Source organism: Aquila chrysaetos, chromosome 21 (assembly GCF_900496995.4).
Source record: "Aquila chrysaetos chrysaetos chromosome 21, bAquChr1.4, whole genome shotgun sequence".
Taxonomy (NCBI): domain Eukaryota; kingdom Metazoa; phylum Chordata; class Aves; order Accipitriformes; family Accipitridae; genus Aquila; species Aquila chrysaetos.
Window position 1 is genome coordinate 20,456,175 of NC_044024.1, and position 25,886 is coordinate 20,482,060.

At 37.6% G+C, this 25,886-nt stretch overlaps 1 protein-coding gene across 3 annotated transcripts in view; it reads right to left on the reverse strand.

Annotated features, from left to right (window-relative positions):
* The window catches only part of AMMECR1 (AMMECR nuclear protein 1), a 108,136-nt gene extending 82,308 nt beyond the window's left edge, over nt 1-25,828 (reverse strand). The window contains exon 1 of one of the 3 annotated variants that reach the window (XR_003920922.2): nt 25,558-25,828. Coding sequence is in view for 2 of the 3 variants with exons in the window: in XM_041119139.1 (XP_040975073.1) it covers nt 25,558-25,729 (172 nt within the window). In the remaining variant the exon portion in view is untranslated. The remainder of the gene's footprint in view (nt 1-25,557) is intronic. The other 2 variants (XM_041119139.1, XM_029997256.2) reach the window with 2 other exon arrangements.
* Nucleotides 25,829-25,886: the final 58 nt, after the last annotated feature.

Here is a 25,886-nt window from a genome sequence, read left to right on the forward strand (position 1 = left end):
GCTGTATGTACGTATATTTAGAAAATAACACCTCACCCGTCGGTGTTATGCAGCCATCTCTGGCATGGGATGTAACAGCTGTTTAACATAGAATAGCAACACTACAATATCAAGGAAGACGGGAGCGAGGATTGCCACATAGAGTTAAAATAGTATCGCAAGTTTAGAGAGACAGTCAGCCTAAAATGCAGTTAGTCAAGCTAAAATGCAGTCTACAGAAAGTTTTCACAGTCACAAACTACTTAGAGACTCAGTTTTATATTTCTTGTTGGAAATGGTTTCCCCAGCATTCTCGTGGTCTTAATTTTGTCTGGATCTTGAATTATCATGGATTTGGAGAGAAAATCCCCAGTTACTAGAGCTCTAATACTAATGGGTTAAAAAGCCCTTTGAGGGTTTCTATCCAAATACTGGCCTAAACTTCTCTTGCTTTGTGAGTCATAGCCTGAGGTGAAACAGCTGCAGGGAATAATAGCAAACAGAAAGGAGAAGAATTAGATGGTGTAAAGCAGTCTTTTCCATTTTTAAATGTCATGTTTATGTTTGAAGCTGGAGAATACTTGAGAAGGGAACCCAGTTACCCTCTCTCAAGCAACTTGCAAGTTTCTCTCAAAACAAAGGCAGTGTTTTCCACTTATGGGATTCATTTGTTTAAAATCAGTTAGCAGTGACACCTTCTGTTGCTTTTGGGAAAATAGTTTCTCCAGGTATTGAATTCTGTTTTTTTCTATTTTTTTTACCATCCTACTTTATTTAATACCAACGTTCATAAAAATATCAAGTAATTGCAAAAGATTATGATACAGACACAAATACAAATCATTCACTCCACTGGGACAGATATTTGTAAGGTTCAGTGTAAGTCTCAGAGCTAGGACTGATATCCTTATGCAGTATTAAGACTACCGATAGTGCACAGTGATCACTTTTTAATTAAATATTGTATTGCAATGGTCCCTGAATGAAAGGGTAAATTAAATATATTACTCATTAAAAACACTTTACTTTTTCTACCTCTGCTGATGTTCTTTGCTGTATTTGCCTATAGTTGTGCTCCTATTTTACCTCAGTGCAATGTCATAATGTATGCCAAATCTCTCTTCCCTAGAGACAACAGCAAATGTACAAACATAACTGTGGAAATTATTGTTTAGTGGAATCAGGAAGACACAACTGTATTACCAAATATTTTTGTCAGTATCTTGAAGTGGAGAGAACTGCAGACTCGCAAAACATTTTTCATAGCTCAATGGAAAATTTCCATTTATATTTGAAGACGAGTTTATTCTTTGGCTAAGACAGCTTCAGTTAACTGCAGCATCTGTTTCATTGGCCCTTTGCTTCGGTTAAGTCTCAAGGACCCTTAAATTTCTTACTAAAAGGAACCCTGAATGTGTTCAGTTCCTTCATGCATATAGTACTTCTATATTTTGCTAACTTTTGCAGGTTTTCTCCTGTTGGTTGATGACTATTCTGTGCCTCATATGCAGTCAAATGTACTGAGTGAACTCAGTATAAAAAACAAACTCTTTTAGCAGTACGAACAGAGTCAGTATGGTAGTGTAATTAGATCAGTTTAAATTAGGTGTGATGTAGCTCTCCTTTATGACTCCTGCTGTTTAGCACTATTGCTCACCTCATGTTCTAAAGCCCCAGTGATTTTAGAGTTGTCACTTGCTACAAGTGAGAGATTGAAATTAATTTTTTAATTAAAAATCACAGCCCATGATTCTTGAAAAGAACCGTTAGAGATATGATGGTAAGAAAAATAGAATTATTTGCAGAAAGGTATTTTTCAGTGATCCAAAGCTCCTCTGAAGGATTGCCCATCTGAAAAAAAATAAGAATGGCTAGTATCTGGGGGAAATGGTATCCTAACAGACACGATCCAATTCCTTTTGAATCCAAGGTAAAATTTGTACTGACTGACTAAAGTCAGATTGTTCTCAAGCAGGCTAAAAGATGATCTATGTTCTCAGCAGTTTATAATCTAATTACAAGACAAGAACAACCAGATCAAGGAAACAATGAGCCAAAATTGGGCTGCATCAGTAAGCAGGAGTGATATAATCCTTGCCTTATTAGTATCAATTCTTTTAATAGGCACTGTGACAGGTGAGGGATTTAAAAGGGTACTTAAAATAGCACGTTCAGGCTGTGGTTCCATGTGCATTTCTGCAGTAGTAGTAATGTTGGTTTAAGCAGCTCTACCTCAGCTAATTGTTCTCTTTCCTGTCCCACCCATTCTGTTGTGTTCATGCAGCTGTTTGTGCAGATGTGAGGCAGAAGATCAAGCTGAAAAACAATTATTCTTTCCCCTGGATTATTTTTCAGCCAAATCAGTTCTCCAGTCTGGTTTATCAGAGGGCTGCGCAAAAATCTGTGCTGGCTTATTGGAGTGGCTATACAAAATGGATAATTAATAGCCTTGGGCAGCTTAAACAGTAGTGGTGAAAAATGAGAACGTGCAGTCTAACGTGGCATTGCACATACTTATGGGGAAACTGTCAGAAATCACAGAAGTGTTTGAATTTTAAATAATAGGTGAAGAAAGCCAGTTGAGGAAAGATATGAAAGATAAGGGGTGGATAAAGGGCCTTGAAAGTGACATGAAGTAGTTTATGCTTGAGACTGTAGAAAAATCAGAGCTAGGGAATGAAAGAAAGGGAAACAGAAAGCCCTCTTTTCAAAATATATCATTTTCCACTTTCTTAGAACTAAAGGAAACATTATACCACAGTTAATTCTGTAAAAACCAAACTCCAAAAATTGAACAGTGTGAACAGCTAGCATCTCTATGAAGTTGTTAGTTATTATTCTAGTTAGTTATTATTCTAGAGAAGAGTCTGTACTTACATCTCCCAAAATTCAAAGGTTAAATTCTATCTTTGTATCTTCCCATCATAATGATCTTTTTTGGATGGGCCTGCCATAAAACTGGAAGATTTACATGCTGAGAATTCCTTTGGTTTGAGGAGTTTCCACCCGTTGTGGAGACAGTCTAGACAACTCTTCCCTTGCCCTGCAGCCTACAAGGCATTATGGGTGTAGCTGGGAAGAAAGTGGGTTTGCCTGTATTACTTTAGCATATTATTCCCAAACTGGTCTATCACACTCTTGAGGCTCATGTGAGTTTTCCTCAGTATATTCTGCTTCGACAGAATAGTTACTGTTCTTCAGTACGCTCCCTGTTTCAGCTGTCCCCAGGAGAAATTAGATGCAGCTCTGAATCTAGGCCAGAAAGTGTGCACAAAATCCAGTGAAGTTAATGAAAGTTAACTTGCACATGTCTGAGAACAGTAATTGTTCCTACCAGTTAGAGGCCATATCCTGCTATTGTTCCATATATCAAGCCCCTATTGAAGTCTCTTCTAAAAAATCTTGTACAAAAATTCATCTCAGGATGTGATACCAGCCAGCAGACAAAAGGTCCTCACATGTTGTGTTACTGGAATCCTGGCCCTGTTTCATATTTTGAGCTATGTTATAATTTCACCATACTGTGAATCCAATCTGTGTTATTTTAAAATTAACATTGTTTTACAGACATTTTTCACCCTTACGCAAATTTAGGGTTTGGTCCTGTTAAACCATCTGTGCATGGAGCTTGCACTGCAAAACTGGGCATCAGTTTGTTAAAAAAAAAAACACCACAAAACACCCAAAACAAACAAAAAAAAAAGCCCCCACCAAACAAACCCCCCAAACCAAACAAACAAGAAAACCAGAAAACCACCATGTATTCTAAAGTGTTATTTGTCAAATTAAATATCTAGGACTGGACAGTTTTCTAACTAGATATAAAAACATTAAATGTGTCAATGGAGTCAGAAAAGTTATTTAATTGAAAACCTAAGGATCAAAGCACTTGCAATAAATGAAAGGTGAGACTAGTAGTAGCTTTTTAATGGAATTCTTTTAACTTAATTCTGTGAGCTGGAATGTTCCTCAAATATTATGTTAATGCAATATCCTATGCTTTTTGAATGTATTTTTCCATTGTGCAGTGATAAAAAAAGATGTAGCTTACATAGCTGTATTCTCAGTATAAATTCACCATGGTTTCATTGAGGTCAGTGGAGCTACAGTGATTTATGCTAGCTGATACATTAATAATAAGCCTTAGGACATGTTTTTTGACATGGCTGTTTGTAGTTGGTCTCCTTCACAAAATGTTTTCCACTAGTGTAGAGCAACCATATGTATTAATAGCATTTCTCATTTCTGAAGAGTCTAAAGTGCTAGCTCTAAGAGTTTTAAGTTAATAAATTTAGAACAATATATAGGTGTCTCTTTAGCCAGTGCAGTCATACAGCCACCCCTAATGAAACCAAGCAACAATTGAATAGGACACAACATTTGAGGTGTATTAGGAAAAAATGTAATCATTAATCTTCAAATGAATGATCAAATTAGGAGGATAGAATGCAGTTGCTGAGAATTAAAATCTGATCAGGACACCACGATTACATGCCTGTTTCTAAGAATTGCACTAGATCTTTAACATCCCAAGTGGTCAGCACTTGATTTCATATCTCACCTAAAAACACAAAAATGAAACTTTCATGTAAATTTAGTTAATGCAAGGAGTAGAAATTTCAGAAGAGGGGAATGTTAGCAATGTTAATTGATTGTTAACAATGTTAATTGATTAGGATGACAGAAATGCTCCCATGTAAGGAAGCTAACGGGCATAAATTTTGATCTTCCTTTTGATGTAAGACTGTGTTGAGCTTCCTTTTTCAGATGTTATTTAATTTTCTTGTGAAATGACTTAGTTTCTTCTAGCTGCTGCTTTTGCTATGTTTTTGCATGTTATCTAGCTTTTGGTGTGAAGGAATTCCACCTCCATTCCTCTAATGGCCAGTTCTTAGCTTAGGTTCATGCTCCCTTGCTCTGGTATTTTACGCTGCTCAGATAGCATTGAAGCTGCCATCTCTCTATTCCTTTCAGAGAAAAGAGATATACTGTTCTTTTCTCCTAAGACTGAAGAGCTGTTTTCTTTAATCTTTGTGAGCAGCAAAAAATAGTGAATCCTTCTGCTTGCCCTTTACCATTCTAACTTCTATAAAAGAACCTGTTAATCTTAAAATGGCCAACAACCACTTCCACTCTTCCAGGTGGGAACATCTGATCACATTACATTGGATGTTTTTAGTCACGCCTCATGAAATGTCTTGGCTATTGTTTTGAAAGAATGTTCATTAGCTGCAGTAGACTATTGCAGCTTATAAACATATGCATGTCAGTCATAAGTATTTCTCCTTCTTCAGTATTGTAACGTAGTGTTATTTATTGAATGTATTTTTCTCCTTTTTCCCTAGAAGTATTAGCGTTCTTTATACTCAGTGCCTAAATTACTTAACCTTATATCTTCCAGTGCTTCTGATTTGTACATGTCACCCTGAATGTCACATCGATCCTCCTTTCTGTGACTAGTTTTATAAAATCACCCTTTATGTCACTTTGGTGCACTTATCTTTCTCTTTTTCCATGCAAAGAAAAAACTGACAAATGCCAGCGTTTTGCCCTAAAGGTGCTGGTGCTCCAGTGCTATCAACTTATAACTGCTAAAAGCACTAAATACATTGTCTTAAAAGAGCCTAGAGATATAAATAGAATGTTAATTAATAGCAGATGTTACCCTTTGTGGCAAAAAGCCAGCAGAGCTCCAGCAAAACCTTTCTCATTGCAGTTGTTACTTTCATCTTTGGCAGTTTGTGAGTGGAGCCCCAGTAAGGCTGATCCTCACGGCACTTTGGAGTCATCTCTCTCCCTCACCCCTATCTGCTTTCAAGTATTCAGTCCTGCAGATTCGGTTTTTTCCTTTTGTGTGTGGTAGGAAAAGCTAAACAGCTCATGTGCACCACATCCGTAACTCTTGCTTGTATCCTTAAGGCTTTAGAAGAGACTAGCAAGCCTGAACCCCAAGTCATGCAAGCTTCTCAATAAAATTGAATCTGTGGGAAGTGGTAGCACTCCGTATCTCACTTATTCATAGTTACTTATTCATTAGTTTTACTGCTTCCTTTCTGTAGAATTCATGTTCTCCAGCATAATATTTTCTACTGTACTTTCTGTTGCAAAAGTCAATTCTCCTTTCAGAGATGTATAAATCAAATTACTCCAATGAAGTCAATAAAATTTCACTGTCACAGAATGATGAGTTCAAAATCAGGCCTTTTAAACCTGTAGGTTCCCTTGTAAATTGATGAATGATTTGTCTGTTCCTAGGCCTCCTGAGGTATCCTCTGCTTTCAAGGAAAGTGGTATTTATATAGATACGTGTCCATGCACACACAAATTCCATTAAACAAAACTGTATGTCTTCTCATTCTTCTTATCTCCCACATTTGTATTCTCACTCTAGGGAAGGGCCTTCAGGCTGCCTGCTGGTAGTGATAATTTTTGTCACAGTTATTTCATGTATAAAATAAATACATTCATTTTGAATAAAAAGCAGCTGATAAACACGCAAGCTTCAGCAAAGTTTCACCCAATTCTTGGCACAGCAGTGTTAGCCCTCCCATGTACTCTTCCTTTCATTCACTATTTCTGATGTTCTTATTTTCACATGATCTATATAACTCAGTCCCTCCTATCTGACATTACAGCAATTAAAGCAGACCTTTTGTTTTTAATGTGATCATTATTTAAACAAAGTAAAAAGTATTTTAAAAGAGTAAAGTAATTAGTATTTCTTGAACTATGAAAGAAGACATAGTATTCAAGAAGTACTGTTGCTTATTATGTTTTTCTGCTAACTGTTACAAAATGTGAAGTTACAATCTTTAACATCTAGAAATATCTGTGATCATCAAGACTCCCATCTGAGCTTTGGTTTGCATGTTTGTTTTTCTCAGTGGTTTCTTCGTGGTTAATATTCTAATAACCTACTGACTGCCAGAGATTGCATAAGGGTAACATATTTTGATTTAAACACTGTACATTTGATTTGAGGAAATTACCATTTCCATGCAGAAGAAAGTAATTGAGATAATCTTTAACACTAAAAACATACCCTTCTGTTACTTCAACTGAAAAAAAGAACTCCTTTACTTGTGTATTTTGAAGTAAAACTACAAATATGTTAATCTAGTGGTTCCAATTACAAATGGCATTCTGGATTTGTTACCATCTCCCTTGAAAATGCACCTTTATAATCATTCATTCATTTTGGTTAGCATTTCCAAAGAGCATTTCAAGATTAGAAGAGGCACTGTGACATACTTGAGGAGAAGCCTAGCACAGCATGTCAAATCTAAGGGACTGTTCCTGAAATATTTCAGGGCTATCACTTCATGGGGTAAGTCCTTATAGCTAACATTCAGTTTAGATTAGGGATTTAGAAGAAATTTGGAAATAATTTCATAAAAAACTCCATGTATTTCACTCTCTGGAGAAAAAAAAAATCGAAGTCTGAATTCTCTGTTTTTCTATTGCTTAGTTTGTGTTTGTTGTCGCAGGTCAAAGTCCCACTGTCCAATGTCATCACATTCAAATCCTGCGGTGACCTGTATCTCACCTCTAAATTTTCTATTGCATTAGAACAGCTGCATGAAAACTGTTGTGATCACCTCATGAATACTGAAAATGTGTCTTTCATTGAACAATCATTAGGCATTATATATTGGGGTATAGTTTGTCTTGTTATGTTAAATGCATGTAGTTCAAGCATGTATGCTTATAGTATAATACATCTACATTTTTAAATACTAGCTCATGATAATCTCATTCACTGCATTTTAAATGGAAGACCACAGCTTATCAAATCTACTTCTAACTGTTTCTAAAGGTACCCTTACTTTTAACCTAGTTCTTTACCTGGTTAAATCAGAACTGAAAGTTATCAAAGAAAAATATTACATTTGCCCTTTGATGAACAATTACCAAGCGTTACATGTTCAGAGTAAAAAATGGATAGCATTTTATTTTATGAGTCCACTAACTAATAGTGAATTAGACTAAAACTCCTGTGGGAACACATTTGACATTCACATGAATAACAGATGAGTTCATTATGATCCCCTGCTTATAAAAAGAATGGCAAATGAATTCATAATTATTAAGCATTTAAAAATAACACATTCCCCCAAAAGATACAATTCTGCATTAAATACCCGGCTGTACTTCAGCTGCAGGGCTTTGAAGAACCTGAAATGAAATGGTAGCACAGCATATAGCTGAAACTGAATGGCAGACTGATGATTTGGTCATTTGCCATATTCTTTAACTGCTTGGTAGCCAAAGTAATGAAGATTCATATTCTATTTAATGCATTTAATTCTGAAATTTTTAGATTAATCTTGCTTCCAAAGCAGAGAATGCAGATCAGATATATGGTACATGAAAGGGTTATGCTGGGTATATGTATAAAGAGGAGGATTACAGCACATATGGCTACTGACATGTACTCATGTTATAAGTGCCTGTGGGTATCTCATTTGAAATATATATTAGAGCTGAATTTTGTAGGGCTTTTTTTGTTGATGGATATGTGGTTGTATATATGACAAATACCATTCAGGGCAGTATTTTGCTAGAAGTGACATTCTCAAATACTTGCTAAGCTGTCACATTAGCATACCACTCAGCCTAGCAGGAGACAGCTCTTCTATGAATGGTAACCTCTGTGACACTAAGAGCACAAGGGTCCCAAAGGTTGCCTTGCCTGTCAGACAGAGAGGGAAGTAAGAGATGCCAAGAACAAAGTTCAAAGAACAACACAGAGGACTTGCAGAGGAGGGGAAGGGGGATAAGGAAAATCCTGTTCTTTGAACTACCTGTACCAAGGATGTAAACAGAAAAGGGATCAGAAGTAGATCAAATTAAGATTGTTCTAAGTGCTGTCAGCACCTAGAGAGATGCAGAATTCTTGTCTCCCCGAATCTTACATGTGATCTTGATAGCCTTTATGGAGGTGAAGAAGATTGGGATTTTCTGTATGAATTCTGACCCCATGGGTAGCCCTCTTTGGTTATCCAAGGAATAGAGAAATAATGTCATATGTGACTTCTGTATTCCTCTTCCCAGTATAGAGGTAAGGAGACGTGTGAAAGACCTTGTGTGCATACAGATTTTAAAGTCACATTGCTACCATGTTTTCCCAAGTTCCCTTCTCCTTAGCAGCAGCCCAGGCTCTAACACAGCTATGTTGCCATCAACTGTGTTGTCATGCTAGTATCAGGAGGAAAAGAAGCCATGTCAAATGTGATCATACTTGTATTTCACTCAGAGGTCTGAAGCTGCAGTCCATCATGAGGTGGACTCTGTGACTGACCTAGGCTGTGTGCTTGAGAAAAAGGGGTGTAAAACCAAAAAATGCAGAGTAGGGAGGAAGTAGAGAGGGAAGGGTCTCAGGATTGTGGAGGGTGAGGCCATGCTGTACAGTCATGAAAAGGGTCATGAAGACTATAAATACATTAACCAAAACAAAATTCTGTAACATAATAGTACACTTTTCTAGTCCTACTTACATAGTTGTCACTACTAGGGAAAAATAAATCAAAATATCAGAAAAGCTGGTTGTGCTATACACAGTTTGTGGAATTATTTGAGAAGCTGTTAAGTGAAGATGAAATTATTTTTTTCTGCTTTGGAACAAGAATCACCAGATGAGCTTGAGAAGTTGCATAGCTGCCAGTGGAAGAATATTATTTATACACTGCTGAATTACATTGCTTTTAATTTTAAAAGTCTGTTGGCACTGTCTGATTTAACTTCTGACTCGATCTGAGTGGGTAGAGTTTGGATGTATGTCCAGACAACTAGGGCTGAGCTGATGCTTCAGAGGGAGGTGAAAAATACCGAAACCTAAATCCAATAGATAAAAACTAATTGTGTAGCAGGGAAACTAATTGTGCATCAGGGAAGCTAACTCCTTCCTGAGTCCTGTGGATTGCTGGCTGAAGTATGTGGTTTGATTGCATTTATTGCCTTAATGCAGAGTTTCAATTCTTATGGGCCCCATGAGGACAATGCAGGAAACCTGTTCTGTCTGTGATGTATGAAGTGCATGGTATGAACCGTTGTATTCATACATTCCGATTCCAAGACCAAGGAGATAATAATAGCCATTCATGCTAACTATCCTACATACACCTTTTTTCCCCCGACAGATAAATTAAGAGTTTGGAGGTTTGTTTGGGTGGTTTTTTTGCAAAGCTGATACATTATGAATGCATTTCTTATGAAACTTTTAAAGTTTCTATTTTAAAACATTTAACATCTGTTGGAAAGACAGTTACTTGTTTATAGAGCATTTAATATTACAATGTATTTATGATTGTCAATATTTGAGGTAATTGTTATTATAAACAAGTGCACAAGAAGAGAAATGCTGTGATAGCTCTCCAGCTGATGACAATGGAAAATGTATGTACTTTTTACTTATAAAAATCTGATGGCATTATCTTACTATAACCACTTAGAAGTTAGGATATCAAAAGACTGTCTGCTTTAAAAATGTTGGGTAAGTGACTAAAGTCAATGTCACATCATCTCTGGTCAACCATATGCTCCCTCAGCAAGGCCACTGCTGGCCATCATCCAACACCAGTGTGCAAAAAATTACCATGAGAAACTTTATCAGGTATTTTTCTGTTCATTACCAACGCATTAGATTGCAAGTAAGTTATTCCAATATTTGCTTTTAATATTCTAGGTATAACAGAGTGGCCTGTCGCATCACCCTCCTGTGGAAAAAGGCAATCCACTCCACAAAGCTTGTAGAAAGCTGTGAATTAGTTACTTTGGACAAAGTCAGACAACTGTGGTCACTAAGATGCCTTCTGGAAAATTAGTGAAGTAAAAGTGGTAGAAGCTAATTAATACTTGGAATGGTTGAGTCCTGACTAAGAGAATCAGAGGAGCAGCCACCTCTGAGAAGAGGGGCAAAATCCATACAAGATTTACTTTATTTTTTAAAGGAAACAGGTACAGTTATGAGGAGTTCTGAATAGTTTATGTTAGGATTAAAGCCTTGGCTTCAGAATGTGCTTACGATAAGACAACTCTCAATCTGATTCACCTCAATTTGTGATGTTTTCTTGCAGCAGATAGCAAAACATATTTGTTCTAAATCTTATGAAACAATAATTATAGTAAGTAAAGGCAATTGGCAGTGATTGAGATACTAATAACACACTGCATTTCAAACATTTGTTTAAAGTGACCTCAGCCTGTTATTTTACTGCTAGAGAACAAACCTCTCTCAAATTGCATTTGTCTACCACTGAAATGCTCCGATAGTATACACTACCCGAATTAAGGCTAATTGCTAATAATTTATTCACCAGAAGGTTTGCTATTATCAGCTTTGTTTATGTAAAATGGAGATTAAAAAATAGTTCTCTTTCTTGCAAACTGCTGTAGAAATTTCATCTGCTCTTATTAGATGTCATTATCTCATAGGAATGATATGAGATTCCTCTCATAACATGAAAAAAAGATAACCAAATACAATATAGGACTCAAGAAAATTTTGGATTTTAGTTGGCAGAACACTTTTTATATGTGTTAAATCTGTAATACATGTTATAATCTTTCTGTTCTACTTCCAAGTAATGTTGTCATAAAAATTCATGCCAAGACAGGAGCAAAGCTCGTGAGTGTAGTATGTATATACCACGTATTATGTGGTGGTATATAAAACCATGTGAAACCATATGAAAACATGTACAGATTTTTTTTTCTTTTTTAATTTTTATTTTTGCATTACCCCATCTTATGTTCCAGTGCTTTTTGCTGCTTTGATTCAAAATGTCAAGAACTCAGAGATGGGTTCATTAGGAAAACATATATATCCACTGCACCTCTACACTTGTATTAAATAATGTAAAATCACATCTTAGCTCTTGTGAAGATGTGCTGTCTGAAATTTCAAAGAGATTAAAGTATGTGACTTGCTCTAAGACCTATTCCTTTTAGCTACTATTTTGATAATTTTCTTTATAACATACCTCACTGATTCTCAATTGTATTTGTTTCAAAGGATGGGGAGTCTCTTAAAATAAGTGGTATTTTTACTTAGAAAATTTAAAAGAAGAAAAAAGATAAAAAGCTCATCATCATAAAGTTCAAGCTACTTGATGGCCTCTGGATATAACTCCTTCCTTTTCCAGAGTGTTGTCCTTTCACAGTTCTAGGGAACGCACAATATGCTACTCACAGCCAACAGACAAGATGAGGAGAATCCAATTAGTTCCTTACCTGCTGTAATTTAGGAACTATATTCACTGGATGATTAAAATTCAGCTATATAGATCATTACATTTATTAACATACAAATGCATTTAAATTTCTTATTTATGAGCTTGCACATCACTGCTTGTTCACCAGTGGTACAGGAAAATGTAGTTTTATGTTCGTTTATAATGATTTTATTCTTGCTTGCAAGCACTGGAAATATGGTTCAATGTTTGTATTTCGAACACTGCGAGGGAATTTTAAAATCCAAGTAGTTTATTTATTTTAGTAGGCTGCTTGGAAACATTTGCTCTATTTTTTCATTCTAGCAGCTTTTTACCGATTTTCCTTCTCTACTCATGAAAATTAAATGCAGAGGTTTAACGTTTTAGATCATGTTCTTTCAGGCAACTGAATATATACATGCCTCTACATGTTAAAAACTCAGTAAATACACTGCCTTTTTTCAAAGAAAAAGATCTTGAGGAAATAGCCATTCCTCTTCCAGAGGTAATTTCGCAGCTGTGGGGTTTTGGTTATGTCTTCCTGTTGGAATTCTGCAGAGATAATTGGTTAGGGTTTTATCCAAGGATTTTCGAAATCAATGGAAAGGTCGTGGGCTTTGGGTTGAGGTCTCAGGGGTGGAAGAATATATTCTTTCCTGTGTCAGAGCCAGCCCAAAAAGGAGGGAGAACGATCCCAGGTGTCGATGGTTCAACCTCCCCGATCTCAGCACGGATTAGAGATGATCAGTGGCAGTACGCGAGTGAAGAGCAGGCCATGGGATCCTGCCATAACCTTCCCATTTTTCTGTCATCACGATGCCGGGACGAGCTTGGAGCGGTGGATGCAGGAGCCAAACCCATCGGTCTCCTTCCCCTGGCAATCTGCAAGCCAAGCCGGGCTTGTGCTGCCTGAGCCCCGAGGGGCGGGTAGAGCTGGTGCCCACCCGAGCAGAGCGCCGGCTCCGGGGGGCTTGGCTCGGGAAACCTTCCCGGGAGAGCTGCCCTGGAGCGCTGCGGGAGCGCACAGCTCCGCCTGCTGTTAAGTTTCCCTGATTTCCAGCCACTGTCAGAGTCTGGTACAAAACAACGCTGCGCGCCGGTGCCTATGCAGACTTTGCTGCATAACTTCTAGTTGACTGGAGAGATAAAAATAATCCCTGACATAAATCAACTTCATTCCGCCTCAGGATATAATTTAAATACCTTCTCCTGGGTGTTCTTCCCTCTTTATCAAAGCGGCAAGTTCACTTTCTAGCCTTCACGCTCTAATTCTAGAAAATGTTTAATGAGGGACTCTGCCACGGTGAGCGTAGAGCTACCGCTGCACAAAGGTACAAGCAATATCAACTAGGGACACAGTGGCAGGAAACGGGAAGATGTTTTCGAAAGGCTCATCAGTATTTCCTTTCCCAAGATTGTCGGGCCAAAATGTGGCTGGAACTTATGAATAGAGCTGGACAAAAATGTTGAATTATTTTTAAATTCCTAGAATAACAGAGGTTTGAAAGGACTGGGACCATTTTTGAGATTAGGTTGAACTAGACAAATAGTTTCAAGTGAAATAATAGGAAAAATGTGAAAAAAAATTCTCAGTTCTTAAAGGAAATATTTTAACATTCTTAAATGAAATTTTTGATCTTTCAAAACCATCTTCCACTTCAAAATTAGCCTAAGTTAAAAAAAAAGTAAAATATAGGGTTTTTTTAAAATGGCATGAAACATTTTATTTTTAATTAAATGTAATATTTCAGGTTGCCCCACTTTTAAATTAGTAGTTTTATATTTTGTAAGAAAAAAAATATTCTGCATGAGCTCTGTGTGAACTGAGGTTTCTGCTTGCTTCTTTCTGACTTTTTGGTTTGGTTATTAACTGAAGAAAACTTCACTTGCTCAGCTCAATTTATGAAATCTTCATGAGACACTGTCCTAATAATTTTCAGGTGATTTGTGAAAAGACATTGGTTTACACCTCTATTAGTGTGTAAGGATAATAGTTCCTCCCATGTGCTGTACCAGTGTTAGATGTTGAGCCTTGCTGCATACTCTGCCTGTGCTGTACTCCTGTTCTTTGGGATGAAAATGTAGTGTGCAAGGATTTGTGATTTCAGCAGGCTACACACGGAAAGAAGGATCTCTTAGTTCTGATGTGATTGTGGAATACCTCCCTCATGTATCGTTAGCTCGGTATAGACTGAGTGAGTAAAAGAGACCTTATCAGTCACAGATGTTTCCCTTATACTTTGTGTTCCTATTCTTCTCTTTCATGTTCCTTGTTCTCTTGTCAGCCACCAGTTCATTTCAAATAAATACGACATTTAAATTTTTAAGGTGAAGTTACAGAGCAGAACATGAGAACTCCAGGTGCCCAGTCAGGCGCTCTCTCTTTTTCTCAGGCTGATCTGGGCAACTCAAAGGCTAAATCTCCAGATTTGGGGTTCTTTTCCCATTATTTGTATTGACAAAGGATTGACTTAAGGATTTCAGAAGGTGTTCTGTTCAGTCATCATTGTCACTACAACACTGTGGACCTTGGGAAGCTCAGAAAGCTGATACAGGTTCCAAGAAAGGCTTAGCAGACCTTTCCTAAGGGAAGTAAAGTAGATAATGAAATCAAGTGGTACGTGTCTCCATTCAGAACATCACTTGAGCATGTATGTGACTACAAATTTTTGTGTAGGATTCCTATCTTTCAGTTTGAGCGTTGGGGTTTTTTTGTTTCGGTTTGTTTTGGGTTGTTTTTTTAATGTATTTTAAATAAAAGTTAATAGGGTGGTCTAGTAGCTAAAATCTCCAGCAAGAGGGTGACACTATGGGCAGTGGAAAACTATTACTAAGAGCTAGCCTCTGTAATCAAAACAGCTAATAAGAGTTTGCAATCTGAAGAGACAAAAATGAGCAAAAAGAGAGAGGAAGGGAGTGCTGTCAGTGCGGTTTTACAGATGGAGAAGGGGCCAAGCCTTGATTCAGTAAAGTATGGAGGCAGAACCTGATTTTTAGCATTTCCAAATGTGTACATTTCAACATATTCTGTTTGATACTGGCAATGCTTTATTCCTACGCATTTCTAATTTTAACTGTTCTGATTTTTTTTTTTTTTTTTTACTATCAAAGAGAGGGGCTTTTATAGTTTCTCTTCAAAATGATTTCTTAAATACAGCAGAGCATCTCCATTCTCAGCAAACAGCAGATTTTCAGGTTTTGCATAGGTATGTGGGGTTTTTTTCCCAAATTTTACTGCAACTGTTCAACTGTACACATCCAGCAGAGAGAGAAGCAGGGAGGGACAGATTTACATACATTGACTGGATGTGCTGACTTTTCAATACAAAATAACAGGGTTATTGTATTGCATCAAAGTAAGAGTCTTAGCCTGGAAGGGATATTTCATTGACACTGAACTGAAAACATAGGCACAGTGTAATGGATCTTAAAATTGGCTGGACTCTTTCTGGATGCCTGTGTTGTTCAGTATTCATATGAAAATCCCTACACCCAGCATAAACAGAGTAATGGGTTGAGACCTTTCCTCAATAGTACAACCTTTAAGACAATTTCTAGCAGTTAAGCAGGAAATCAGAAAAATGGTACATTCAAGCAGCATCTCTTTGTCCAATGCTATGGTAGTAGTTTGAATTTAACGACACGGAGTATGAAGAGGTTTAGTCCTCACATATGCCTTGACACACTCTAGTGGCAGAAAGTTGCAGTGCCATTTAGGCAATGGAGCCCAGTCGATTTCTTTTCTTTTTGATGCGAAGTAATAGTTACAGTGGATGGAAGTTTAGGTGATCGTTATTGAAAGTAACCTAGCAGTTCAGAAACAACTGTTCAAGTCTGTGCTTTTATAAAACTTGTATTCCTTTTTATGTTTTAATATATAAAATATTAATTCAGGGATTTAATTTGTTTGACATTTATGTTTTGAGCAACAGACCCTGACCTGATGGAGTCATTGACGTATGGCCACAATATTTATGCAATATATCAAAGTCAATAAACAGCACCTATCCACAAGTCCTAGGCACTTACTCTTTAATGGTAATGGATGCAGATCTTGGGCAACCTCATCTTTTAACCAACCATCATTAAATAGTAAATCAATAACCACATTAAAAAAATGTATTTATAGCTAAGCTCTAGAACCAGTGGTTTTGCTTATCGAACTAATCATAAATGATTCACTGTTTTGTCTTCTGAGAAGACGTAATGGACCACTTGGCTGCCTCAGTTCTCTCTTCATTTTTCCCTTCATAGAGCTACTCTGTGGCAAAATCACTCAGATAATACAGTAAAGTATCTAAATATATGCTTTATCATCACAGCAATTATAAAGATAGCCCAACCTATGGTGTTTTCTCCAGGATCAAGAAATTTCTGTTGCAATACTTTTGGTTTGGTGTGGGCTACCACGGATCCTCTAGCCTCACTGCTGTTAGAGTTTGGGTTGCAGTACGGTGGAGTATATTTTGTGTTTTACTGCAATTCACATACTAACATGACTAAAGTATTTCGCATAGCACAACTCAAAATTTCCCTTCCTCAGGAAATGTTGCTGTTTTGAAACTCTCATTTGGTTGCATCACAATGAAAACAAAATCTGATTTCCTGCAAAACAAAAAAGTAGAAACATTTCATTCCAATTTAATGTTTGAATTTATTATTGTTGCTTACGCGACCCAAGCAGATTACATGTATCTAAGGGTCTGCCTGTTCTTTCTTCCTCATTATTCTCTATTTCAGGGACTCCTGTTCTTTCCTCAGCTTAACATGACTGCAGGTTTCCTCTGCAGTAAACCTGTCAGGATCGTGGTGGGGGGCTCTATGTACCCAAATTTCCCATTATCTTTCATTCTCTTTTTGCTAAGGATTTGTGCCTTTTTCCACCTGGCATTCAGAGCCATTGCCATCACATTATATGTTAGACTTTATTTTGCTCAGCCATTAAGCAACTTTTGAGTCTTGCTTTCTGATTATCCGGATATAAAAGAGTCACATAGATATTTTAGACTGGCTCTTGCTGCTCTGCCTCTGAGGCTATTTAATTTTATTTTTTTAAGAACTTTTCTCTTTATATGGGTAAGTTAGTCCAATAAGAGTAAATCTAAATGTTCTGTCTAAATGCAGATACATGAAAATATGCCTTTCCCCCAACTCCCCGGAGATGCTTGCTTTGGATTTAAGAGTAGTTTTTAGGCTGGTGCAACTCAATCCTAAATATTGGAAAGATGCTGACCCAAAATTAGAGCTGGGGTGAAAAAGTAAATGTCCCATTGAAGTCAACGGGAATACTGCCAATTTATACCGGAAATGAATCAGACCTTGGTTTTTTTGCATCCTCGTTTGAATTAACATCTTAAAACAGCATTGTCAGACTAGATAGATATATCATAAATTTTTAGTTATGTCATAATAATTATGTCATTATTAGTGATTAGATCAGCTTTAGAGTTTTTTTCCTTGTCCTGTTTCCAAGTTCCATGAGGATACAAGCTGTGAGTTAGTTTGGAGCTCTGAATTCTTTTTTCTTGTGGAGTGGACAAAGCACTTCCAGCACCAGGCGTCTGTTATGCATTTATACATATCTACATGCAGCCCTATTTGGGTAATACATCATTTTTTCTCACTGTTCTGTAGTGATATAATTAGAAATGGAATGCCATTTACCATTCTCTGGGAGTTGTGCTATCTGGAGATCCGTGCTCCTGGTTAGCATAGCTGAGAGGGCCTGACTTTGGGGAACAACTCACTGCTCAGTTAGTTAAGGCAACACTGTTCAACATATGTCTTATGTATCCCAGGATTATAAATATTCCTTTACATTACTCCCTTTTCATTTTTGATCTAGACCCTAATCCAAGCAAAGAGTAAATCAATTCATAAGAAAAAATAAGAAAATGGTGGATGAGTAAACATCCAAAGAATACCACCTTGAAAGATTCAATTGCTTGTATCTAATGAGGCATCCGTAGTTGGCCTAATGTCTGGACTTTGTAAAGCTGCAGCATGGAGATTATCTCCTGGCATTTACTGATGCAATAACCAGCGTTGAACTATTCAACTTCTGATAATTTATGTGCTTGCTTTGTCCATCTTTGCATTTTCAACTAATGTCAGATGACTCTATAATTTATTTTTGCATCTACTTTAGGCTCCCATTATAAATAAATGAACGTTTGAGTATTGCGTGTCAATGTCTTAAAAGTCCCCTCAGGGGCTTCCTTGACAGGAGGGGGTCTTTCTCTCTTTAAGACAGAAAGGGTCAGACTTGGAGCAGAGAAGTTATAATCTAGAGAAGGCTAGAAAATTTGAATAGTTTCAATGGACAACTGGAAAAAAATTAACTAAGCATATAACTAACTCGATTACCTTTGGGCAAATCATCTCAGCTACACTGAGGATTTATGTCCTCTGGTGCAGTCAAATGAATATGACTGTCTTGCACTCAGAGCCAGTTTGGATTCCAAAATAATATAGCTCTTTTCCCTGCCAGTTTAATAAAGGAGATTGGTTGACAGATTCTTCCATCTGGTATGCCCAGACCATACTTTGCAGTGCAGATTTTACTGACCATGTTATCTGTTACTTCTTTGCAAGGTGAGAAATTAACCTTCCTTCTTTCTTCCCTTTCCCCTGAACAGTGAAGAGCTTTTTTAAAAACATCACCAAATAAAGATATTTTGGGTTGTGAGACTACAAGCTTTGTTAGGTGGCTACGGTTCCATTGTTTTACTTCAAGGTACTAATCCTAGGAGGCTTAATTTGGAAGTTTTAAATAGTTCTTCCTTCTGTTTAAACGGTTTGGTTGCTTTTATGAAAAAAGCAAGTTTATGTTAAAATTCAGGAAATATAAAAGTGCACAGGGATTATAAGGCAAGCCAGTGTATTACAATCTAAAAATTCTGTGAAGTGGCTCATTTATTTGCCCCATGACTCTGTAAAGTCACTAAACAGACAAATGCATTATGCAGATAGAGAACTGGAGACAGAGGTTATGTGATGCCCAAGGCCATACAGTGAGTCAAAGCTGAGCCAGGGTGAAGTTCCCATTTTAGTGTGCCTATTAATAACACCAGCACAGACAAACTACGTGAAAGAACTAAATTTGGGGGCTGTGTGATGTCAGCATGCTCTGCAAGGGTGAAATATCATTTGTTTCCGTCTAACTCTAAAACGGTTAAATTATTAGACATAAATATGACTAGATCAATATCTTATCTGAAGGCCTCCTCATACTTAGTGGTAATCTCTTTCCTCTTTCCCAGCTGAGGCCTTTTGTTTTTCGTTTGCAAACAGAAAAAGTATTCATTTCAACCCTTTTATACCTTCAGATTTTGAGGACAGACAGCTGAATACTGTGTCTGGTATCAAGAAAGACATAGTCACAGCATAAATGAGAGACAGTGTTAATGAGAGCCAAATTTTGCCTGCATTTGTTACCCTTGTTAAAAGTAGTATTTACATTTAGTAGACCACTGCTGCATTGATATATTGTAATCTTTGAGTTTGTATACTTTATCTAGCTTTAGATAAAGTTAGTGACTTTAGTTACTAACAAAAGGTAGCAGAGGATATTGCATAATGAGGAGAAGTTGGAGTTAGGATCTGCTGTGTCTCATTAGTACCTGTCAGTGACTTGCCTTAGTGACTTGGGCTTGGACTTTCAAGAATGAATACCATTTTTAGATACCTTTAGTTCTCCTTCTTATGATCGCTGGCCTGATCTTCTTATGCAGTAAAATCAAAGTCAATCAAGAATCAGCAAATCAGAGAAGTATCCACTAGAGCTGACTAAAGAAAGTTTGACAGATTTGATGGGGAAAGTTAAGGAGTCTACTGCAGCTGTGTTTAACTGGAGCCAGTGTCTAGAAAGCAAAAAGATGGTATCAGGGATTATATCTATCTATCTTGCAGACTACAAAGCATTGTCACTGAAATTCATGAAACGTTAATGACAATGGTTTGTTTTCCCAACTAGTTTTAAGGAAAATTATTAAGTGATTCAACAGAGTCAGTCCTTATATAGGTAATATTTTAAAATATCCAGCTTACCTGTTTCAACAATTTTACTTATTTTTGGCAACAATTTAGATATCTTAAATGCCAGAAATCTAGTCTTTTCATCCAGTTGATTTATTTCTTTTCGGTGCAGTTAAGGTAAAATTACCCAGTGACTGCAGTTGAAATGTTTCTTGTAGCCGTTGTTTTATGTAGCCTCAGACATGTAATCTCTAAACAGATCTCTTTGACAGACTGTACTCTCTGTTGCTGCTGTGAAAGCTCACTGCCTTACAATCTCAAGATAATTTAAATACTTGAATATTATGGAATTTGCAGTGACTGATTCCAGTTTTAGGGATGGAATTTCAGCCACATATTTTGCAAGGATATCTTTCAAAAGTTAATTTGAAAAGAACAGCCAATCCATTTGTAAAGGTTAATTGCAACAAAAGTGCTCATTTCTGTTGAAGGCTACTTAGAGCCTTCTCTCTATCGATACCGCAGCCTGTGAAAAGACCTTGAAAGTATACAAGCCAAACATACTGTAATCTATATGGCAGTTGTAGAATCTACATAGGAACTGAGTTATGATACTCTGACATGTTTTTGATAAAAATTTTAGCCTTGGTGCTTGAGGTCTGCTGCTTTGGTGTCAGACAGACAAATCAGTCCAGATCTGTGCTATAGTCTCTGTCTCTCATCCATGTGGCATTCAATTTCATTTTTTGGGGGGGAAAAGGAAGTAAGGGTCTTATGCCCACCATCTTCCCCTCCCTACACAGTGAGGGCAGCCTGTTGGACTACCAGGTCAACTCGGTTTTTGAGCAAAAGAGGAAAAATCTTAATATGAAAATAACTTTTTGGTACTTGTTTACACTTAAGATACATTCAATATACTCTAATGTGTGTAGCCTCATAACAGATTTCCTAGATTCTTCAGAATATCAACAAGAATCGAGTTTGCTCCATTCATTCTTCTCTGACTCACAGTGCTAGTTTCATTTGTGTGTCTTAAAGAGGCTGATGTTATCACTTCAATGTTATCTTAGTCTTGTACAGAGATACAAGTGATGTCAAAAGGAGCAACATCTGCTAAGTAAATTACAGCACCTATCCATTCATCCATGCATTACATCCAAGAACTGATTCTTTTCTCACTTATATTAACAGGCACGACAGTGACCTAGAAAACAGTCCTGGAGCGATTACAGTGTTGCAGCAACTTGCAAAAACATACAGTGCTTTTGATAATTGATCATGCTCCATCTTAAAAAAGAAGATAGTAGGATTCTCACTCCCATCTCACTGCTTCAGTGTATTCTCCTAATTCTAGTTGCTATGTTTGATTTATATCTGTTTTTTCTTGGGCCAACATTGTCATACGTCTTAAATAACTAATTTCCATGATGATATCTTTACCAATAGCAGTCATATTTCTGGCTCATTGTTATGATACATATTGATCTTTCTGTATTGTGAGTGACAAGAACTTTATAATATTCCAAACAGGGACTCACACGTACGTATAGGATGCCATCAGTGCTATACTGTCTCTAGTGTCTTTAGTGGCATACTGTAAAGTGGATTTGTCTTTTTTTCTCAGCTGTATCACATTGGGAAGTGTTGGGTGGAAGCAGCTGCGCTTTGCTTGTCTACCTGTCTCTTTCCACAGTCCTCCCAGGACGTCCCGTCACGTCTCCATTCCTGGGTCGCTCCCACCCTGTTGTCCAGGCCCTGTAGCCCCTCTCTGGTCCTTCCCAGGTAGCCCTTACTGCCTCCCTGTGCTTCTCTGGCTGTTCTCAGAGGCAGTAGCCGAGGCTGAGGCTGAGGTTGAAGCGAGAGCCAGAAGCCAGCCGAGGCCTGCTCCCGCTGTGGGATGATGTGGGAAGAAATGGAGATGGGAGGATCAGACAGAAATGGGCTGCAGAGCATCTTCATGCTTCCGCGGCCACCTGGGAGAAGGCTGGGGACTGCTGGTGCTGCCGGGGGTTGGCAGCTACAGAGAAGACAAAGCTGAGCTCCTCGGACCGGCCGGGCTAGTGTCCACCTCCTCACACACGAGTCTGCAGCTTGCCACTCCAGGCTGCTCCCTCATCTGCTCATTCCTGCCTCTGATGAGCCTTAAATTTCTACTGCGTTTCCTCTCATTTCTGTTAGTCTGTGATATTCCTCCTCTAAACTGATGCTGCCTTCCCAACATAACGCCAGGAAAATTTGTCAGTTGTTTGTTGCAGAGCCCTGCTCTATGAGACTATTAAAAGTCAGACCCAGTCCTTGAGGAATTCTTGTACTACTCACTTTTTCTTGATGATTCTGCTTTCTACCCAGCCCCTCGACTGGATTTAGTAGAATTAGTCTGATGCAGAGTGACAGCCAGAAAAAATAAAACTGTTCCTTCAATTTTAACGAAGGGCTAAGCCATCTGATGAGGTTGTTGCGGTGTAGTAAGTTGCTGTATGTCAGTGGAGCCATTGAGACTATAGCCGCTTTTAGTCTAGCCATTTACAGAGTAGTGCAGGACCAATTAAACCTTTTTTTTAACTGAATTTTAAGCTAAAATTGAAAAGAGTAAACTTAAAAACATAAGTCAGGTGAAGAGAATATAACTGGCCAGTTACCATGGCTGTGCTCATGCACAATAACTTATTTATTGTAACTTTAGTGTGTGTCTGAGGATGTCATTAAAATCGGAGGGACCCACTTCTTTGATTGTTCAAGTGAAGAAATAACTGTGGTTTTGACTCATGTTCTGACTCTAGAACAAGTTCTACTGTAAGTCAGCATGGGTTCCACTTTAGCCATTGCCCTTATTGATATCCATTAGCCCTTTATATATATTTGTCTTTAGGCGAGGACCATCAAGGATGAGTTACGGAGTGCCTGGCATCACAGCTGCTGCTGAATTATAAATTAGTACATTTATAGACTCGGTTATCTTTAGTATCTTGTGTGTGGCTGATTTAATGTATATGCACAAAAAAAAGTGTATTAACATAGCATGAGTGTATCCTCAGTTGGGAATGTCTGGAGAGTTGCTAATCCCCATGGTCTACATTCCTCCTCTGACAAAGATGGGGTTTTCAACTTCCAGAGAGCTCCTGTGTGCAACAGTTTGTTTTAAAAATAAAAAGTTAATATATCCTAGATGGCAACTGCTTTTTCATTAGTCAGATTATTTCCCTTCTGCACATATTGTGAAATAACATGCATTGTCTTTCTAATAATAATTTCTATCAATGGCACAATTTAGTATGACATTTTCTAAAATGGGCCCAAACAAGCATCACTTGAATGGTTACCTGTACAGGTGTATCACTGTATTGAGTTTTATTGCACTGAATTCCCAAAACAATCAATTCTGCACAGACCTGTCCTGTCAGTAGAACTTCCTTCAGTTGACTTCTGCTTGTGCTGAGAGTAACTTTTTTTTTGAGAGAGAGAAATATGGGATCTAGATTTACATGCATGCCTTGTAACTTGTCTAATGACATACCAGTTCTTCTAATAACAGCAAACAATCAAATGCTTTGCTAACTTTCAGCAAAACACATCCAGCTATAATAATTTCTTTCTTCCTGTGGTCTCTGGGAAATGTGTCGAGTCTTAAGATTTGCAGCAAGCTGAGTGCTAACATTTGGGATTGAGTATAAAATGGAACTAAGGACTAAAGGATTGATTCATATTTCTCATTAAGCTAATTTAGTATCAGTGACTTCAGTGAAACTGAGGCAGAGATTCACCAGTGGGAGGAGAGCGCCAGGCTCAGAGACCATTCTTATGATCAGAAGCAACATAGACAGTGTCGTAGACATTGTCTCAAAATTGACGAGAGGCTTTCAGAAGCAAAAATACCACTTTCAGAGCCTGATCCTAAATCTATTGATACCAGTTGAAGTTTTCACTTTTTGCTTCTCGTGCTCTGAGTTGTAAGTCATTATATCCTGCATGGCTTTTTTTTTTTTTTAAATTCTTTGCATATCAACATCAGAACTTTTCCCATGCTGAAAAATAAGCATTGAAGACCTTCAGTCCACTCGTGCACATACAGGATTTCTCCCATCCCTCCAATCGGTTTTATAAATCACTCAAGAAACATTTGCAAGCTAGAAAATGAACACAAAATTCTCCCGTATTGAAAAGGTGAAAGGCAAAGTTTGAATAAGTTCCTAAAATACCGTTTCAAAGGCTGTGCTAACTTTTGTTTCTGCTGCAGACTGTAATGTCTAACCATTTTGATAGGAAATATTATGGGGCTACAATGGTACCATATGCTCTTGTCTGTTCTGGCAGCAGACACAGGTAGCTTTTGATTGCTTATTTTATCTGAAGGCCTCCCTACCTCTAGTGCAAAGTCAAGCTTTCTAAAACCTCTCCTAATAGGACAACAAACACTGAGTTGCAGTCAAATATTTGGATGATGTACATTAAGCCCTCAGGGGAATTCTCTGTTTGCAATCATCATATTACTGAACATGAAAGGATAAAGCGTAAAGCAATTCCAGTTTTTCTAAAAAGCCTGAAATACAGGAAAGGACCAAAAGAATCCCTTTTCCAATTTCTGTCACCAGAGATTCTCAGAATTTGGTTTGTACATTCATTAGACATGAACTGTGTTCACCTTCCTGCAGTAGTATGTATAAGTAAATGTCCCTGAGGATGTTAAACTGTTTTTACAAGTATTTCGATAAAATAGTATGTCCTATAAATTGGAATCTCACCATTCTTGCAGAGCTTACTTGGTGCATTTCTGTGAGCATATATAAAAAGAACTGCATGATAAAACCTATTCATTTTTAGTACAGCTATGTCTGCTGCATTCGTTTTATGCTGTATATGTCTTTGTAGTGTTAGCGAACTGCTATGTGGCAGCTTAAAGATATTATAGCAGAGCCGGTACATAAGACAAGAAAGCTATGTATATAACTGTAAATCAGCACTAGCAGATCTTTTTAATAATGTTTCCATCTACTGTACATAAAACCATTCCCTGATTTGAGTAATTTGCTGAGCTAAATAATAAAACTAACAATATACCTAAAATAGGGAAGATCAGGCAATAGAAATATCCACAGTTTCAATCAGGATTACAAATTACAGATCTCCAACAGATGTAAGGAAAAAAACCCAACCCCTGGAACTGATCAATATTAGTGTCAGTCATTGATTTCTAGAACACACAAAGAGATGGTGAGTATAAATGTGTTACTTACAAGTGCTGAGGATTTTAGGGAATGAAAATGGAGACCAGGAGCTGGAGACTGCCTGCCATGCCAGCAGTGTTGATTTGGAAGCGATGGACACAAATAAACGTTCAGCAAAGCTTAAAAAGCTGCAATGCAAGGCTAGCCAAAAGTGTCCATGTCCTTACCGTGCTGTGGCTGGCAGGCAATCCGTGTCTGGGAGCCTTCAGTCCCTCTAATCAGGCTCCGGGGATTTTGTTTGCAAGAGAGATTGTCCTTTAAGTGATCAGTGCAGGAAAACAGAGAAATAAAGAGAAATGAGCAAATTGTACAAGGCAAATAGCTGCAGGTCTTTAGCATGCTCCCTGCGTTTTCCTGAGCTGCATCTGCAGTAGAGAAAATATCCCAAAAATAGCTCAGGCTGCCAATGACTTGCTGAAACCTGAGAAAGAATTGCTGAATTTAAAGATCTGGGTTGCTGTGGGTGTATGATTAAAGTGAGAAATTGCTGGCAGGA